This window comes from Bactrocera oleae, chromosome 2, assembly GCF_042242935.1.
Source record: "Bactrocera oleae isolate idBacOlea1 chromosome 2, idBacOlea1, whole genome shotgun sequence".
Classification (NCBI taxonomy): domain Eukaryota; kingdom Metazoa; phylum Arthropoda; class Insecta; order Diptera; family Tephritidae; genus Bactrocera; species Bactrocera oleae.
This window is the reverse complement of record NC_091536.1, coordinates 86,642,991-86,664,396: the sequence shown is the minus strand read 5'-3', so window position 1 is coordinate 86,664,396 and position 21,406 is coordinate 86,642,991. Positions and strand designations below refer to the sequence as shown.

Below are 21,406 nucleotides of genomic sequence, written 5' to 3'. Positions count from 1 at the left end.
ATTTATTTTTAATTTTTCAAAAACGAAATTTGGGGCTAAAAATTCAAAACTTATATTTCATTAAAATCGTTGAGATTACAAAATACAAAAAACAAAATTAATTAAAATTTTAATTCAATTGTATTTTAATGCATTTTTGGCAAACCTGATCACTAACAAATATATATAATATATTATATAATAGTGAGCGCTGCTTATGTTTCGTGCAATATTGCATATTGCTATACCATATAACCGTAAATGGAACAGTGAACGAGCACAGTGTCAACTTGGCAAAGAACAAGCAAGGCGGTCATTATGCCACACAGACATAGTCAAATGACAGCTGCAAAGTGAGTGAAGTGTGTGGGCAAATCAGTGGACGGCTCTTCTTTTCAATGAACGTCTGACAAGTGATCACACGCGAGAGATAAGTTTGTGTCTGCAAATGTGAAGAGACTGAAATCGTATTGCTACAAACGGCATTTGCACGCTACGCACCCACACGCACACAGGCGAACTGCGATACCGGCAATTGAGGACCTTCAAGTGGCTGCGTGTGCACTTGTGTTTCAATGTACGAGTATGCGTGTGTATATATGTATATACATAGCAATGAATGTTGCAATCTCTAACAATTTATCGCGTTTGACAGCGACGTCATCATCAGCATACAAAAAGATATAGAAACACAGATAGCCACACATGTTTGTAACCGTGTAGTGGCGCCATTGATGCCCCAGTTGTACACGCAACAGTCAAGCGCACTCACACTCACCGAGTATTTAGTACAGTTATTTATTTATGCAAAAAAAGTGTCACGAATGTTGTCAACTGTGCGCTTCTTATCCTGGTTTCTTATCTTCTTCATTTCGATTTCAGAGCAGCTTCGCGTAAGATGCATTTGCCACTAATAAGTTTTGTTGGCAGAAAGATTGCTCCACATGCAATCACAAGTACAAGTGTGTGTGCATATGTGGTATGTGTCAGGGTCATAAATAGTGAATGATTACTCGACACACTGCCAAACATACATACATGCGTGTATATAAACATAATGCAAGGTTTAAAGCTGCTGTGAACGGAACGCTATTTGAGCCAATGCCACGCTGTGACAGCCAGTGAAAATATCAACATAAATTAAGCAACAAAAAAAAAACACTTAATGATAAATGCTCATTTGTCATTATTGACAAGGTTGATTTTAATTGGAAGCTTACCGTGGCCAATTACCATCAACTTTGGAGAGCAAGTGATTTATTCGAAAATGGCGCTGAAATTTGGCAAAAGAAATGCGCTTTTTCCATAAGCGTGACGCACGCTTGAGAGATATATATTTATTATGTAAAGTTAAATTATGTATGCTTAAACATTACCAAATGAATATGTGTCTTCTGACAGCTTGAAGTTGACTAATGACAGCAGTTTTTGACAGCAGCAGTAGTTAGATTCGAAGTGCCACCAAACAGCGCAATGCAGTCGAAATGCAATCTCGGCAATCTCGACCACAGCCCAAGCAACAACAACAGCTGACAGCCACTACTCGTGAGTATCTGCTGGCCAGAAATCATTTGCACAAGGTTACAAAAGGCTATTCTAGGCAAACCTTATAGGGAAAGTCAGCTACAATGGTAGAAATCTGTGAGTTGAAATTTTTATATATTTATCTCGAAATATACGGCGTGATGATATCCGGTAAAGATAGTTCTAAATCACTTAAGAATGACTAAAATATATTAAAAAATGTTTTGATGAAATATTTGAATATTATTTGGCTGGTGTTTGATAATTCGGACATTTCGCTGTGAAATATAGACTAATTTCTCTTAAATGTAGGTAATATTTTACTTGATAACACACAATATAAAATAATGGGAAAACATTGCATACCTTTAGGCGCAATGAATATATTATTTCGATTTGCTTAATTATAACTGTTGTTAAATATTTTTGAGCCAGATACTAAGTTATGTACATATTCAGGTATACGTTTCGAAGGCAATAAATAATGTAAAAAAATTATTTCGTTACTCATCTGAGTTATAAGTATTAGAGGTTTGACATTCAACTTAAAAACTTGCGCTGAAACAAAATTCTAAGCCGTTTAAGGAACTAAAAATTTGCCTATATCAAGCTTTGATTTTTCAGCAGGCGAGCGTGGTAGACTTAGTTTTCAGTGGAAACTTCCCACATTACTATTCAAAATTCAAAGCAATACACTTTCCAACCGGGCTCTAATTGCAGCTGAACTCAATGCCATAGCATGCATTTAGGCAAAAGCATAAACCTCTGCATGAGGGCCAAAAGAAATGCGCACGAAATGGAGATGACGCTCACAGCGCCCAATGGGACCAAAATTGTGCAGATGACCAATTCGTGGCCAAAAAGAGCGCACTGACTGTAGTGCTCGTTAGTTGTTCTTGCCTTGCTATGTTTTTTGTTTTGTCACACATGGCGATTCAGTCTCCGATAAAAGTACCAAGTTTTGACTATTTCACCTTCTACACATGCATACATATGAATGGATATGCATTGGACTTGTTTAGAATTTTGTGCGCGCAATCATTTTTGGTTGTTTCTTTTTGGCAGTGACTGCTGCTGCTGTTGTAACAGCGGTTGTTTCAGCTGTGCGTGGCCTAAAATATTATGCATTCAGCGAGCGTACTCGTTGGTACAAGCAAGCCGCCGGCATGGTTGCATTTGACTATTTTCTAGATTGAAAAGAGCGCTGCATAGTGGCAACTATGTGTGGTTGTACGTATATGTGCTCTATATTGCGATATAAATTTATATATATAACTGCATATGACCTCTTATAGAATATTTGCATATGCGAAATTATTATTTATGTTGTTGTAGCTGATAAGCACCGTGGAGCATGTTTACATTATGCAATTATCTGGGAATTCTAAGGAAGCATTGTGGATTCAACTGGAATAGCTGGGCCTAATCCAACAATTTGAATAAATATTTTTATAGCAGAGACCAGCAAGTGTCGAAATAATATCAGAACCTCTTTTTTATTATTGCTTTTGAAGAGAAATAAGCACGTATTTAGAAATTTAACCTTTGATGAGATTGAAATATTAAAGAAAACGCAAATACAACTGAATATAAAGCATAATTTTAGACGTACAAGCTGCAATGTTTAAATTCACTATATTTTGCATCTTGTTTCAAATATCAAAAAATATTAAAGAGAAATAAGCATCATAAAGCCCAGTTTTAGGCTTCGAAATTGTTCTATATACAATTTTCTCCAAAAATCCAGATTGGTTGTTGCTTTATTGTATCTACATATCTACGTCGAATAGGTGAAATGCAACACTGTATATGGCTCACGTGAGACAGGTCACATTTTTTCCAAGCGATATGAAAATTTGATTTCTTCTCCAGTGAACTGTGAATATCGTGCAAGCAGTTCTTTCACCTGCCTGGTGGCTTCTGTACTATGAATGGTTTACAACTCGTTAGATGGCTTGGTGTTTAGATCATAGCGGTGATTTCGATGGAAGGCAGCTTGCGGTTGTCGTTTTTCGTGTTTTCTATGTTTGTTGTTTTTGTTTTGTCACTGAAGTGCAAAGGTGCCAGGGAACCAGAAAAAAGGCGTGAAAATGTGCACGAATTAATCGTGGGCATTCTGATATAAATTTGCATTTTTCTATGACAATTCAGCGTGGCGCAGGGCACGGCATGCGGGCGATGGCGCATTTAAAAAACGGTTGAAAACACTTTTGCAATTTCACGTTACACAATTTTGACGTTTCGGTTGGCAATATGAGAATGCCGGGAATTTCGCTAAAGTTACACACCGATTTGTGTGCCGTTATTGTTGTTGGTTTTTTTGTTAGATTGCATGTAGAATTGCATTTTTGCACTTTTCAATGCATACCTGTATACCGTTATTGCGCTTTTTGCCATGTGTACATTTGTATGTAAATATGTTAAAGCTTTTGTGGAGGCTTATGTTTTACTTTATTCATAAAATTGTTGTTGGTTTGCTGGAATATTGGCTCTATGAATTTAAATGGAAGGAAAATGCTGTTGAATTTCAGATCTTATCGGCTTTAAATCTAGCAGTATTTGGTGGATGTGTACGAAAATATGAGTGCAAAATATTAATGGAGAATGGATTTGAAGTCCAATGGGTATTGAAACCATAAATAATTAAATACGAATTATTTTCTTAAGGTTAGCACTTTGTTTTGGGTTAAAAAATACAAACTTTTTGAAATCGCCAATATTTTCAGATATCTAAAAGCTTTTCAGTGAAATGACCGGTGCGCCTGGATGTATACTAAGCATACAGCAAATGCCTATGGCTTTTGAACCATATACAATACATAAGAGTCTCACTGAAGCTACATCCTGTTCGCTGGTTCAAGAATATCCAAGTTATACTTAACTCTTCGAATGCTCCCACATAAAGTAGCCAGTGGAAGTCAAATCCGAAGTTCTGGGTGGAAAGAGAACGTTAGCTCTTTTTGGCATCCTACGCTCAATGAAGCTAAGCAGTTGATTTACAGAGCAGATGCAGCAGGGACTTGTTAAAATTAGTTAGCGCCAAGAACTTTTTCTTGAATTTCCGTGAACAGACATTCTTCAATAATTATGCCCGTTTTTTGATAGAAAGAACTTTAAGGTTTCCAAAACTTATCCAGGCAACTCTAGCGGTTAGTCAAATGCCAAAGTTATTTAATGTATACAAGAAAATAAAAAAATTATTGAAATATATGAATACTGCTAATGATGGAAGGATTAATCAAAATTTAAATAGCGTTTCGCGAAAAACTATTTTCGGAATCAAGTTATCGGAGAATATTCTTAAATTTGAACACATTCGATGTAAATGCAAAAGAGTAGTCGATTTTTCAAAATTCGATTTATAAGAAGATATAACTTTAAAAAAATATTCGTCTTTAATAACAAGAAACCATTGAAGCCGGTTCAGTCATCAGTAAGATGGTGCACTGAAATTGTGGTTCACCGATTTTGATACTAACTTTAAAGTAATTTTATTGTAGAGATTTTTTTCTTCGTGGTTACTTCAGTATAACTGTATAAGTTCAAAACAATGGTTATCATTTTTCATTACAATTGGTGTAATGCAGCCGTCTATATAATGTCAAAATTTAACTACCACTATCTTAATCAATTAACTATCACTATCTTAATCAATTATTATTTAATTTTTGAAACTAATTATTTTATTAAATTTATTAAACTGTATTTTATTGCCTATTTAATTTAACTAATAACCATAGAAAAAGCTTAAATTATTTCCCACCACTTTACAGCAATTGTTGTTGTTGCTGCATGGCCACTTGAGCATTGTCACCGGCAATTTACAACTCAAATAAAATTCTATTTGTCTACTTTTTTCCACTAAACAACAAAGCAAACATTTTCTTTAGCTAGTCTCAGTCTGCTCGCCTAACTGCTGTACGCCCCTTCCCGCTCCAGCTTAGCTCCGCGTCTCTTTTGTTGTGACCCTTTTCTCCCCCATTATTATGCTGGCTGCCCTGGAGGTGTGTTGTCATTTGCTGTTTTGCTGTCGTTGACACTCCAAGTGCACATTATTGTTGTTGTAAGTGTTGCATGTTGTTAACTTTGCTGCCATTTATTGTTGCTTTCTGTTATTTATTATTGTTGTTTTGCTTTGGTTGCTTATGTGTGCGGCGCACAATTTTCTGCCTTTAGCTAAGCAAAATAATGGAGGTGGCCGACGTAAGCTCGAGCCAGAAAGAGATGGATAAAAATAATGCACTTTTTCGCAATTTATAATTTAAGAAGATGAAGCAGCGCAGTGACTTTCTCGGAAGAGTATTGAAGGGTTGTGCTACGCACAGCTGCGCCGACGCTCACGCATGCACGCGCGCTACGCACAAGCGCCGGTATACACACATACACACACATGCTGGCTGGCTACACAAGGGAACACAATTATGAGAATCGAAGTGGAAGTAGAAGAGCAGAGAGGAAACAAGCTAAACAACCAAGAGTGCCTGTAGTGCCACTTAAGTCTCTCTATTTGCTTCTTTTTGCTATACCTCGGGGAATACAAGTACTTCAGGCTAGCAAATTTTAAATTGAAAACTTTTACTTGTACCTAACAGATGCACACATACATACTTAGATACTTGTTTATTTATGTACAGGAGCGCATTGCATGACAGCAGCGGTGGGGCGAGGCACAACATCAATAACCAGCAAAGCAAAATGGAGGCAAAAACTACAGTACATAGTTGCGGAACTAAAAACGCAACAACAAATAGTAAAAGTTGTTAAAGTGTATGAAAGTGGCGCTGGACTTGTGAAACGTTGCTTTAACAAGCAACAACAGCAAGAGAAATAACAACAATAGCAACAGCACTTCGACTTCTTAAGAAAAGTAGTGGAGCAAGCAGAAGAAAAAATGATGTAAATAGAAAAGCTGCTTCTTTTACGATTTCTTTGCGTAAACCCTATCGCACAGTTGCCTGTTGCTGATTATTTTATGTTGTTCTTCTTGGTTTCTTTATTGTTCGTTAACATTTCAACCGGGACTTGCAATAAGTGGCTTTTGTCAATTCTACCATTTTAACAGCACAATACGAATATTTGCTCAGCAGTTGTATGCAATTATGACATTAGAAGACTTTAAAAATTTCTTAAAATCAGGTATTGTAATGCAGATTACGCAAGATTGCTTTACTTTTTTCTAAATGTACACAAGTGCGTTTTTTAAAAATAATATATATAAAATATAAATTTTTAATAATTAAAAATAATTAAATTTTATTAGTTGAATAAATTGCAGCATACGAGAAGAATAATAAATCAAATGAATGAATAAGGCGTTGCCACATGTATTTGATACAGAATTTTTAAGAAAACATTATAAAACTTGTTGTAATATGTATTTCCATTGTTTGCATATCATTTGAAGGAACAGTTTTTAATAATTAATATTTTTTTTCGTAGTTGCAACCTACCTGAAAGAAAAACTGTTTGAAAATAATAAGCTTGAGTATTAGCAATAGCGTCTGAAGACAAATTTTTACAGATATTCTTAAACAAAAGCTTAAGTCTAACACTGTTTATTTCCATATCTATTAAATTGATAAGTAATCTAAAAGTTATAATATAAGTAAGCAATGGTTTTTATTATCCCAAATATTTATGACTAATTTGTAATTTGTAATTTTATTTTTTTTTTGTTTTTGAAGAAAACCAATAGCCAATGACAGTTTTCTGAAATTTATAAAATATTAATTAAAGCGTAAGAAAATAATATCTGACATTATTACTTTTATTATATTAGTTGTTGGAAAGGAAAAAAGTTGAACTTATAATATATTCTTTAAAGCGTAAAAAAATAATTTCTATATATATAAAATTCAGAGTTTTTGAAAAGGAAAACAGTTAATGTTTTTCAATTGTGCAGGTAGTTTAGAAAGAAGATTTCTATTATTAAGAATTTAAATTGTTTTCAAAGTTATAGCCGTTTTTGTGGTTTGAGCGTAACGTCAAATTTTAAACGCGTTTTTCTTGAAACAATATTTTTCGATTCGTCATAGATTTACTCGAAATTTTGCACGCATATTTTCAAAATATGTTCATATCTAGTGGATCATAATAAAATGAAAAATCCTAATTTGTAGTATATAAAAACAAAAAAACAAAAAATCGAAATCAAATCGTAAAATTTAAAATAGTAGGGTAAAAATCGACATAATTTTTGAGTAGCCACCATTTTAGAAAATATAATTTGTACAGTTTACTGGTTCATAAAATAATAATATTTATACTCATCAAGAAACGCTCATTGTTTTATTTATCTGACAAATACAGGGGCAAAAATCACGACGACGAGACCGCTTTTATGAAAATATCTTTATTTTTTCAAATTTATGTAACGTACTAATGAAATATGAATAAACAAATGATAAAAAAATGGATAGTAAAAATTAAAATTTTTTTCTTGCAATTGCCCAAAATGCTCGAAATTCGGGACTATAGAATACGCCCTAATCTTACTTACGTACTTTCGAATCCGTGAAAAATTTTATCTTGCATATTTCTCTATTATACATTATATGTGTTTAAGTAAAAATATTATATCACTTTTTTTTTATTTTACTATAGAAGTATTGATGAGAACTGCGAATCCGAAATTTCAGCAGCTGCGCCCATTAAAAGTAAATTTTTTAGGCCAATCTACTGAAAATTGTATTTAGTACCTTTTTTCCGTTTTCCTATTTGGTAGCAAACTAGACATAATCGTGTACGTATTTTATGAGTTTGTATGTGATGTTCAACGCTAACAATTTTACCAAGTTTGTCTATAAATTTTTAAAACTGCCTTCTGTCAGAAATCCTTGGTGAACCTTCAGAAGCCATGAAAGGTGTGTGACTTTACTACATAAAATGTACTTGTCGCCTACTGATAGGCCACATTTTAAAGTTCAGAAAATATCTTTGAACATTAACAGAAATCAATTTCAATACCATTAGCAAAGTATTTATTTGCAAGTATTTAAAGCCATATTTACTGCATTACTATATTAAATAAATATTTGTAATAAAAAACTCAGACAAAATTCAATTTCCTTGCAAATCTAGTCCCAAACCAACGACTTGTGTCTCAAAGTTCTGTAATTATATAAAAGTAGATGCACTTACTAAACATTTGCGAAGTTATTCTCAACTACAAACCAGTTAAAATCTGCAGCCAAAACATCGCGTCAGTCTGCATGTGGCAAGCGCCGGTATTAAATAAGTCACGTTGATCATAAACTTAAGTTTAACCAAATCTACATTTCATTTGGCAAAAAACGAAGCTACGTGCAATCAGCGGAAGGCAGTATGCAACACTAAGGCATTGCACAGCGAGTGGCGCAGGCAAGAGAGCGCTGCAGCTTTTTGCCACTTAAGGCGTCGGCGCTTTTTTCGCCAAAGCGAATGCCGAGCGCCGCTTGTAGCTTTCACTGTTCACCGCTGCCGCTGCCAGCGTGGCATTGCATTGTGTATTTTATTGTCGCGCTACTTTGCAAAATGCACGTATCCTTTATTAAATTTTCGCCGCATTCCCACGGCGTCTGCTGCTTAGGCGCTGCGTGTTGTCGTGTCTTCTTTTACATCGGCGCACGCACGTACTCAGGCACAATAGGGTGAGCGAAATATGCTTATCCATTACCTCGTGGATGTGGTAGTGTGTGTGACCATAAAAACATGTGTGTGTATTCGGTTGAAAGGGGCGAAGCCAGTTCAAAACGCAGAAAACAGTGTCTCGTGTCTGGTATAGTGGAGCGCCCAGTGTTGTACCATTGGGCAGGAAATAACACACACACACAAACACGAAAAGTTACGCAAACGAAACACATTTATACATACACACAAAGCAATGCATGTCTATTCCGGCTCCATGCAACAGCCGAAGGGGCACACCGAGCTTAGCTGTGCCATCCCTTCACCCCATAAGACCCCATACGCTCCTTTATGCACTATTTTCTGGCAGCGCTCTGCCTGGTTTGCAACTTTTTCGCTGCAGTAATTTCGTATTCTATGCAAAAATAGTATTTTGCATTTAAATGATTTTCGCTTGTGCCTTAAATATACCGTTTTTTCTACAATTTACTGACGCACTTTTTCGGTAAATTTTTTCTGAAACCCTTTTCCACCATTTTGTGTTTTTATTGGTTTTTTTGTTGCATTACGTTGTTTGCAATCGTTGTTTAGTGCGCATACTAGGAAAATAGCGTATTTACTAGTTGCACGTCGTTGCAGCGTTGGTTGCATGTACCGGGGCGTATACGTAATTGATTACTCAATGCAATGAAATGCAATACTGTTATGTCAGGAATGTTGCACACGTGAAATTGATTGTAGGCAGGTATTATTTTAATATTTTTAATATTGTTGAAATATATTTTGTTTTTACATTACTTTACTATTTACTTACATATCAACACACTAAATAATATTTTTTATACTTTTCAATGTTCACTTTTTTTAAAAAGCTGAGGTTGTGCAAATACTCGGGTACCAATGAGAAGTTTGGCGTAATCAAATTTTAAACTTAAGCTCTCAACATAAATAATTGCAGAGGATGTAGTTTGATACGCATACTTGCAGCTGTTTGTTTAATTCCACATCTATTCTCTCTGTAAAGCAACTACTTGATACAACTTAATTCAACAAAAAGTATAAAAACTATAAGTTTTTAATTAAAATTTTCTAGAATCTAAGTGTGATTATCTACGCTTCAATATTTTTTTTTGACTTTCGTAGTAATCGTCTGATTTAAAGTGAACAAAAATACTTAATGGAGTAACCTTCCTTATTACTTCCAACCAGGCTCTATGATTATGATTTCAATTTCTCAGATAACATTGATTTAAATGTTTTGTAAACTCTATAAGGAGTTATTAACTTAAAATAAATTGGCAGTCCCGTGATTACCAATTGCTTTAAAGTGGTTGTGTGCTTGAAAATTATATAGAAGAAGTATTTATTTACAAGTAAGTAAGTAAGTATTAATTATATCAATAACCATTGTTAATCCCAGTTTTCTTATATATTATTATCATACATTCTAAAAGCTTGTCTAGTTGTGATTTCTGGTAGCAAATGGATACTTATATCGGGATTTACTAATAGGGTTTTCTAATTGAGCAGATTGGTTTGTACTTGCCACAAGCGGTCATAAGCCGACTCATATATGTATATTGTTTGAAGTTTGCTGATATTTACATTATTTTGGGTATAAAAATAATACAGTAGAGTTATATTTAAGAAAAATTACTATAAAAAGTAGATAATTGCTTCAATGAGCTTTTTTGTTAGGACTTAGTTTTCTACTCAGATATTATTTAGATAAAATTACGCATTCTGTAAATTTATTTTAGAAATAATATCCCAACAATATAAAATGGTATAAAGAAGCGTATTAAATATCTCCAACCGCATTATTTGAGATAAAGTGACTTTAAAGTGAATAGATCTGTGATCACTACCTCTTAGTACATGTTCACAAGAAGAAAAAGTATGCTGGTTCGTTAAATATACAAGGTCTGTTCCGAAAATAACGGGAATTTTAAAATTTCACGATTTTGGAGAGCCCAATTGTAAATATTTTTTTTAGGTTGATATACTGCCCTTACATTATGATCAAGTTTTCAGTTGCATTAATTGTATACTCTGTCCGTAGCAACCGCTGAAGTTTGCGAGACGTGTTTTTATGAGCTCAGCATGCAGTTGCACACACCGCGTTGTTTGTTCGTGAATTCTTAGTCAAAAGCAATACTGTAACAAGGCCCTATCCTCCATATTCGCCAGACAAGGCTCCGCGTGACTTTACCTATTTCCAAAAAATAAAAAGAACCATTGCTCCTCACCAAAGCTAAAAGCTATATCAAAAATCGAGTTTGAAAAGTGTTTTGACGATTGGAAGAAGCGCTAATGTAATTGCATAATATCGTATGGCAACTATTTTGAAGGCGACAACACTAATGTAGACAAATGAATAAAATAATTTTGTTTTTCAAAATACGAAATTCCCGTTTTTTTCAGATTTATTTATACTTACGGTTGCTATAAAAAGTTCGAGTTCGAAGGGTATTGCAGTTTGTTTTGAAATAATTTTAAATCAAATAAAATCAAAAAATATCGTGTGTTTTTTTTCGAGGTATAAAACTTTAAGTTGGCATTACTATTCAAGAAGGCGACCGATTTAACGGCTGTCAAGTGATTTATTCTCAGTTTGGCTTGGCAATTCATCATGAATAGACTCACGCCTGAACAACGCTTGCAAATAGTGCAATTTTATTTCGAAAATAGTGGTTCTGTGCGGAATACGTATCGTGCACTATGTTCATTTTATCGTATGCTGCGATGAAGCGCACTTCTGGTTGAATGGCTACGTCAACAAAAAAAACTGCTAATCCTCAAGTGTGTATCGAAACACCGTTACATCCAGAAAAACTGACTGTTTGGTGCGCTTTATTGGCTAGTGGAATCATTGGTCCGTACGTCTTCAAAAACAATGATGGCCAGAACGTTACAGTCTATAGTCATCGATATAGAGCCATGATTACTAACTTTTTCATTCCTGAATTGAATAACCATGATGTCCAGGAGCTGTGATTCCAACAAGACGGCGCAACATGTCACACAGCACTTGCCACAATCGATTTATTGAAAGACACGTTTGGTGACCGCCTAATTTTACGTTTTGGACCTGTGAATTGGCCTCCAAGATCTTGTGATTTAACACCGCTAAACTACTTTCTGTGGGGTTATGTAAAGTCATTGGTCTATGCGCATAAGCCACAAACGCTTAACCATTTGGAAGACAACATTCGCCGTGTTATTGCCGATATACGGCTACAAATGTTGAAAAAAGTCATTAAAAATTGGACGTCCAGATTGGACTACATCCGAGCTAGCCGTGGCGGTCATATGCCAGAAATCATATTTAAAATGTAATGCCACAAGATTACCTTACGGATAAACAAAATTCATGTCAATTGAATAATCCATCGTTGTTTTATTGCAATTTAAAATTCTATACCTCTAAAAAAATACCCGTTATATATTTCTCAAAAGGCCTAGTATTGGAACAGCGTACCCATGAAAACAAACATTTCTTCTATTTCAATTTAAATAAAGTAATCTTATCTTGCGCTAATATTGAAGAATGTGTCAATTTTTGTTTACGTCACAATTTAGTTTAGCCACAATTTGCACGTGCTAGGCTACAATATGAGTACAACACCAAATAAAATTCTTCTCTAAACAAAACATACATGCGCATAACCGCAAACATATGAAAGACAAATAATGGAATTGAATTGAAATGGAAGTCCGTACAAAGCGCCGTAACGCTCGCAATTAGAATGAAAAGCTGAGCTTCTTTAATGCAATTAGCGATATAAATGCTACGCAATGAAATGAAGCGGATTGAATAATAAAGTGGGATAAAATCATTTCATCCAACGTGGCGCAGCACAATGCATTGCCAGTGGCAACACGCGGCAGACAAACGACTGCAGTTATATGAGTATGCGTGTGTGTGTATGCGTATGTGTATGTTGGAAGTTGAAAGGAGACATTATAGCATGCTAGTAGCAATATACTATACGCTTATTGTTGTAGAGACTTTTGTATGAGCGCGCACATGCAAAATATTACGTATACGCCACGGTGTACAGAGTGGAGTTGGAAAATCTGAGAACAAACGAAAACGAAATGAACCAACTAAACTAACAAAATCCCGCCAATGTGGGCGCTACAGGCGTTCGAATTGTTATTTCTATTACAAAAGTGTTAGTGCGAATCTACGTTTGTATGTACATATTTATGTGTGCATGTGTGTGGGTAAAATGTGGCTGCCATGCGTGTTATTGGCTGTGTGCACAATGGTAAGTAGCAGCAGCGAGCATTACAATGAACGTGCCAAAAATTGTTAATTTGCTGAATTTAGCTTTGCCAAATGCACGCACACATATAGAAATACAAACACACACACAGACATGCAGTGGCATTTTGGCATGCTGCAACACAGGCTTTACTTACTTATCTACTGGCTTTGCGAGCTGCTTTGCTTGCAACTGCTTTTACTCATGTATATTTATGTGTGTGTTGGTGTGTATGGCAAAGTGCGGTGGCGTGAGTTAGTGAGTGCGTGCCGAAATGACAATTTCACAGATCCATAAATAGTTGCGCAATGAATGGCAGTGGCAAAGCAGCGAAATGCAACGACAACAGCGATGCAACAATGCCACCATTAACATATGACCATGCAACACGCACGCAGGCATACATACGCACACACATACGAACGAGCATTTTCAGCTTGCTTGGGTGTGTTATTACTTGTGCGAATATGTTGCGACTCGATTTGCCGGTATGCCTGACGCAAATCGGATGAATATTTAAGTGAAATCAAAATGAATGAATGTGCAACTCAAGGAATCTCACATAACGCAGCGCCGACAGCAGCACACCCCAGCCGCTCGCAGTACTCGCTCTTAATCACAAGCAGCTCGAGGCCTCGAGTGCCGTTGTGGGGCATGACATTGCGCTCGTTCGCTTTGCCATTGACATCGCTTGCAACCAGCGCGCACTAGAGCTGGTGAGCGGTGAGCAGAAAGCATCAGACTCTTCTGCGCTGCGTTCTATCACTTTCCAAATACATGTGTGTGTGTGTGTGTGGGTGTGCGTTTGCTGGCTTTGTTATCTGTGCGTGCATTTGCAAGATAAATGCAATAATATTACCAGCGTTGACGGGCACGTTTGCTTGGTCTTTGTCTATGCTCTCGCAAACACAAACACACACGTACTCACACACACTGCACAAATTTATTATTGCAATTTTATAGTAGTATTAGAATAGATGAGTAAAGGCGTGCCAAGCAAAGCAACGCAACGCATTACTTGCACACTCATACAAATGTCTGCATGTATGTATGCATATACATATGTGTGTGTTGGCATAGTTTTGTCAGCTGCTTTGCATTCTAATATTTTAATGCATTTAAATTGGAATATTTTAAACTGATTTGCTTGCCGAACGCCCCGAGCGATGAATGCGTAAAAGGCGCTCTGCACAAAGGCAAAGACATTTCATTTTTGGCGTTAACATACTTGCTTACATACTCATATATGGTATTTAGAATATATTCACATGTATTCGTAGCTATCTTTGGCACTTAAACGTTTGTGCTTTTGGCGAGATTTAAGCAGATTTATTTGTCAAATGAACATATAAGCTATGCACAGAGAGTAGCGAGAAATTTTAGCTAACAGAAAATTTTTTTTTTCGAATTCTAAAACAAAATAAGGGCCAAACACATGTTAACGTTGCAAATCTTGACAATTTAAGTGCTCTTATTTTTATATGGATAGGAGCAATTTTCACAGTACAAAATTTCCTTAAAATGGTTTAATTTCCATCTGATCAAATTTGATCCGAAGTGGTTCATTTAAACTGCGCGCGTCATTCGAATCGATAAATATTTTTCTAGATTTATACAACCTGTTTTTGTGTTTGCGTGAAGTTTGATCTTTATATGTCAATTAGTGTGTGCTAGGCAGTTGTTTTTGTATGATGCAAAAAGTTTGTCTGGCGATTTTTACCTTTGAAAAAAATTGAACAACAGGTTTGTTTGACATTTTGCCCTTCCAACGGAATCGCGGCTAACGAATCTTTGAAAATGTTGCAGAAGTGTTTTGGAGAATCTACCTTATCATGTACACAAATATTTGAGTGCCATAAAGCATTTATCGAATGTCGTGAAGTCATCGAAAACTTTCCTCATGCGAGTCATCAATTCACCTCTTTTAATGACGAAAACATCGAAAAAGTTAAAGAAACGGTGATTGAAAATCATCTTGTTGGCAACAGAGAGATAGTAAGTAATCTGACTTTTTCTGACTTAAGACATTTTGGCTAATTTTTGGGCATGAAGACTTGAATATTTTGCCATAACGCCGTCAAGTAGAGGTCGCAGAAGATATGCTTGGCGACGTGACTGAGGACCGTAGATTCATCAAACGTATCAATACTGTTGACGAGAGGTGGATTTATCAGTTTGACAGACTGCTCAACAATCTAGCGAAGGGCACTTCCAAAAGGCACTGAAGTTCATCCCAGCCAAGGTTTATAACAAAAGTATGCACAATTGGATTAATCGTTGTTATGTTTTTAGCTGCTTAGGAGCCTATTTTGAACATTAACCTCTAAACGTTATTTTCTTGTCAATTCGGGTAAACTTTTGTATAACTAATTTTAAGGAAATAAAGAAAATATCTCAGACGTTTAAACTAATGAGACCTACTTAGATTACTTTTGGAATTCCCCATTTTAAAAACGTTCGACATTTCTTTTTTAGATTATCTTATCATACAAATTGTATGCTTGGGATCTAGTACGAATTTTACAATAGAAGTAGATCTCACAGTTGCTAACAACAATAAAGTGTAAAAATGTCGATTTTTCAACCAAATAATATGAGAAGAACCATATTTTTTCAATAATCACCAAAAATGCAATAATTTCTAAATATTTTTTTTCAAAAATTTGTATAAAAAATTTGAAACTTTTTCGCAACTTCTATAGACACCTAAAATTTCAACTTTATTTGTGGAAATAGTAAATTTTTGACATGATCGCTTTTGGAAACACTTTTAGACTCGGAAAACCAAGAATGTATTGTAAGGAGCTTAATATGTGCAGCTATTTGCAATCGATTCAAAATAAATGGGTAATGGGTATTTTCAATATGAATTGAATTACAGCATCGAGTTCATACAATATTTCAACACTTTCAAATGTGGCAGATGAGCTTACATAGAAAACAGTTCCCTTTCGAAAGAATGCAAATAAAAAAGTAAAGGGAACTGTGTTTGTTGAAGCATATTTGATGCAGTTTCTTCGAGATAATTATAAAAATAATAATATTTAAGAAACAAAAAGTTTAAATATATAAGTGCCCTAAGCTCTTGAGAGTTGAACAGAAAGGGTTTAATAGGCTTATTGTAGGCATTGATATTCAAAAAAAATTATATCGAACACTCAATGGAAGAAAAAATCATCTACGAACATTATGAAAAATATGTAGAAATGTGTGGGGAAGTCAATATATGTATTATATATATATATATATATGTATTCTTGGATAACCGTCTGAGCACTTTGTAAGCAGAACATCGAATTTGTTGTACGATTTTTAGAGACCTAAAGTTCTTTTGAAAACACGATATCCATAAAATCGATAGAAGCGCTGTGTGTGGGGTTTTTGCAATAAAAAGGCTTTCATTGGTAAATACTTTCTTATGTAAAGGCTATCATAGTAGATTAAGTATAGACTATAATTTTCATTAGTTTTTTCATTTTTTACAGTGTAAATACCAGAAAATTTAATTTTCTCTATATAAGGCCTTTGCATGTGCTAGTTATCAGCAACTGGCAATAACATTTCTTAAAAATTAATATATAATCCCTAACGATTATGCATGCTGGGATTTGCATATTTAAGTATATCTTTTCAAACGTAAGTGCATGTGTGTGTGTTAGAGCGTATTGGCATCGCAAGTGTGTGGTTTTATTAGTTTAAGTTTACTTTGTCAGGCTATTGCTTTGTTAATGCTTAAATTTAATGTAATTTACAAATAGCACATAAAAACAGCTTTGCACTTCAAAATAATATTTACTGTGCACTTAAGCATGAATATAAACTTCGAAATATAGGGTGCTTTTTGAGAGATATTGGAATTTCCTAGTGCGACAACTGTCAAATCAGTTGTCAAAGTCAACAGATATTTTTGACGTTTATATTTGTTATATTACGGAAAATTATTATCGAGACTAACGCGTTAATTGGTCATCTAGTTCATGTATGTCCGTTAAAATATTTTAGAGTTTACTCAAAAAGTCAAAATATTTGTGATTTCATGCATTTTTCTGCGTCTAATTTGTAATAATAGTTGTATGCCTCTAAAAAAACACCCTTTATACCCTTTATATAAATACATATAAAAACACTTATTTACGGCTATGCACGCATGTATCCGTGTAATTATCTATATAATGTTATATAATACGTTGTATGCACCAATTTTCCACTTACCATTCGAAGATGTCGAGAAGAGAAAGCTGTGCGTCAAGTCGCTCCAACCATAACGATTCCTGCAAATACAAATGTAATTAAAATGAAATTTAGCCATTGCTTAGCTATTTGTGTTTCGGTTGCTTGATTTCTAAAGTATTTCAAATATGTACGAAAAGACAAACAAACAAAACGAGAATTTGCAATTAATTAGAGAATGAAAATGTCACCTCGAAAATTATTAAGCACAAATGATTATTTGTGACGAACGCATCAGTGCAGTGTGTAGCATGCGGCAAGTGGCATGTGACCGAGAGGACTATACTTGCACGAACTAAGTATTAGCATATAATTTGTTTGAGGGTTTGCATATCATTCGTCTGTAATTAGTTTTTGATTTTCTTTGACCATTGTTGAACAAGTAGACGCTTGCAGCGAATACTAGTATCGAGATAACGAGAAATAAACTATTCATGAATTAAATATAAATTAATATTGTAAAACAAATAAAGTGAAATTGGAAGTAGTTCTGTGTCTTGAGGCACTACATGTTTATTTAAGGTCTTAGTTCACTTGGTCACTTGGTTATACATATATGTTATGTAAAAGCATGTTTATAAAATATGTATAAATGTAAATGTGCTTTATAATTATTTGCTTTGTATTATTTTGATCAAGGATAAACATTCAGTAGGTCAGGATTTGAAGACAAAATGCTGAATTTTTGAGCTTAAATATTTATAAACGTCGCTTTAATTCCACAAGAATTCCACAATTTTTCGAAAAGTTTATAATATAATGCGCTTTTGAAACAAGAAACAGTAAGTTTTACAATTCTTCTCCTATAAATATTTTACTGAAGTGTGTATCAATATTACGGAGATCTCAAATTGTATAACACATTGAATAAAAGTGTGGACTATTCGGATGAAAATCGGTTGACTTTATATGAAACCAGTACTTTCAAGTTTCAACTGACAAAAAAATGTAACATAACATACCGCTCAAGGTCATCAATCAATAAAGCGACTCTCTTCTGGGTTCCTACATGACATGAGAGTGCTATAAATGTAATCATGACAGGGTCAAACCAATATAATTATTTTATTCGCTCTTTTAAATCAAAAGCAGAACTTTAAAGAGTTGTACGAAAATAGTGGAAATATCATAATATGTATATGAGTTCCGGGAATAAACTTTTATTCACATATGTCACCAGTTTATTTGGTTATGGACCAAAAAATTCTACGTTACTTTAGTTAGCAAGTCTAATATAATAACTGAAAATACTGGAAAACTCTCTATGTTTGAAAATTCTTTGATTTTAAGTATAAACAAGGCAAATTATTACGTAAAATTAGTGGTATCTCAAGATTGGTGAAGACGTTCTTTATATAATAATAATTAGGCAAAAAAAAGAGTTAAAATTATGTTTCTTTTAGAATATATAATATTTATATACGTGCATCCTATTTCCATTTTTTTTTAACTAGAAAGGCGCGAATATAATAGCTTCTTTCAAGTCCTGATACACCCTGCCGGATGTTATTGCGCAAATTTAGAAAACTTTTCACCCATTTTCCTTTGTAACTAAACCTACTACAAAAAGAAAAACACAAAAATATAAAATTTGTTTGCACAATTTGTGACATCCAACTATGGAGCTATCCGCCGTAGAGACCAAACTTCGCACTCAAAGATTTATTCTTCTTTTCGCAGATCAAAAATAAATTGCGTGATTTGACGTTCTTCGACATTTGTGAAAATGCTCGATGCCTTCAAATCTCATAATTAAGCAAATTATACCTCGAAAATCTGTGTTATTATAATGTACTTCTTCCAAAATTCAGAAGTTTCCAATGTTTAATACTTTTTCTCTTCTTCATCTATTCTAAAGGATCTAACCTTTATCTTGGTATCTTTTGAAAAAAATTATGAATTTTTTTATAAAAGAAAATTAATAAATTTGCCTAGCATCTCTTTTTTAGCGCAACATTTCCGCCTGTTGCATGACAGCAAGCAGTTTCCATCTAATTCAGCGAGAAATCAATGAACTGCCCCATGGCAAGCCGAGCGAAATCTTGCACTAAATCAACGTGCTGCTACAGCGATTCCTCCAAAGTATTGCACTTAGAAGCGCGCTCAAGTCATGTCGCCATTGTAATGATTGTTGCTGCTGTTGTTTACGCCATTGTTGTCACTCTGCTTGCTACAGCTACAAAAGCAATGAAACAGCAGTGTGTGTCAGCGTTGCAAATTGTTAATGTGTCAACGCGAAATCTTGCAAAAGCTGCTGATCAAGAGCTTGAGCATTACAAAGAATCAATTTACGCCAATAAAAGGGGTGCGGGGAGAAGAAACCTTAGGCGCCGCACGTAGTTGGAGCTTATAGAGTAACAACAGTGACTGTGAAATGGCCAAAAGTGGTACTAATAATAAGGAAGCGGCTGTAAAGTGACAACAAGTCGTTGCTGGTATATTGAAAATTACAAAAACATAAGCAACAACTAAACATTGTTGTAGTCTTATACACTAGTATTGATTGCGAGATACTTGTGGAGCATAAACTTGCACAGAAGACGTAAAGCATAGAATGTAAAGACAATGCCACCGTTACACCACACCAGTGGCCATAAAGTTGTGGCACAACAAATCACTCGATATGCATGCATGCAGTATGCGACAATTCTTGGCTCAGTTTGCTTGCGTCATGCCGCCAGCTCTAAACTTACCTTGCTTGAACAGTGGCCTCGTAGTGCTGGTCCGGATCCAGTCCGCGTATCATGTAACTCATGCCCTGGGTGTAATGATGTGACAATGGCATCGCAGCAAGCACCACATCACGCCAATCGTTACGACCCCAGTGCATCACATTGCCATAGCTGCTGAGACCGGTGCCCAAACCGCTGCCAAGGCGATGATTGTGCTGGCTGCCAAGCAAGCTACCGCCCATGCTGCCACCACCGACGCCACCTCCACCGCCATACATCTGCAGCAGCGTCGAAGAGGATGAAGAGCCGGTGTGCGTATCGATGGAGTTATCGACCTCGTGTCCTTGCGGCAACCTTCGGAAGGACAGCTTATACTCTTCGATGGGTGTGTGCGAGTCCACAGTCCAAGAAATGTTGTATCTGCAAGAAAGCATTGAGAAAGACGAGACGAGATTTTAGTGGTAAGTATAAGAAAATAGAAATTGTAATGCTGTGTACGAGTATATATGTGGGTGTGTGTACATATGTGGCTGCGTCTGTATGCAAGTGTCTTACAACCACACTGCTCTACTCATTGTTGTCTGTTTAGTTGTGCAACTGAGTGAATTCAACAATTATTGTTGTTGTAGCTATCACTGTCTTTATGCACAACATAACAATCGCATTGTGGAGCTGCTGACTGAACGACCCGGCCGAGAGCGGGCATCAGCAGCAGCAGTCGGAGTTAATGAAGTACGCGCTTCTATTGGCGAAACAATAATGGCCGCCACACAAGAACGACGACAACAACCAACACAACTAAAGCATTTGACTGCAGTATCAACATGTTGACGATGATGTCGAGAAAGTCATTCTCGGCAGCGCCACAGACAGCAAAGTCAAACGCAAATTCCCGCTGGCAAATGGACGCCAAGACGCTGAACTCGAAGAAGAGCATGTCGTGAAGGAGTGCGGCGTTGTTAAAGTCAATGTTTGCATTGTTAAGAAGCTGAAGTGCGAAAACAATGACGGTTGCAGGCGGCCACATGGCAGTGCATTGACTTTGTTGCAGCAGCACGCAAAAGTGCTGCGGATAACCGAACACCGCCCACACGCACCAGCATTCAAAGGACAGCGCGTTGTACT

General features: G+C 35.5%; 1 protein-coding gene across 2 annotated transcripts in view; it reads right to left on the bottom strand.

The window, feature by feature from the left end:
- Positions 1-21,406, bottom strand: part of LOC106625239 (uncharacterized) — a 424,306-nt gene that overhangs the window by 5,336 nt on the left and 397,564 nt on the right. For both annotated transcript variants that reach the window (XM_070105926.1, XM_036361284.2), the window contains exons 10-11: positions 20,303-20,701; positions 17,592-17,650 (exon numbers count right to left, since the gene is read on the bottom strand). In XM_070105926.1, the coding sequence (XP_069962027.1) occupies positions 17,592-17,650; positions 20,303-20,701 (458 nt within the window). The remainder of the gene's footprint in view (positions 1-17,591; positions 17,651-20,302; positions 20,702-21,406) is intronic.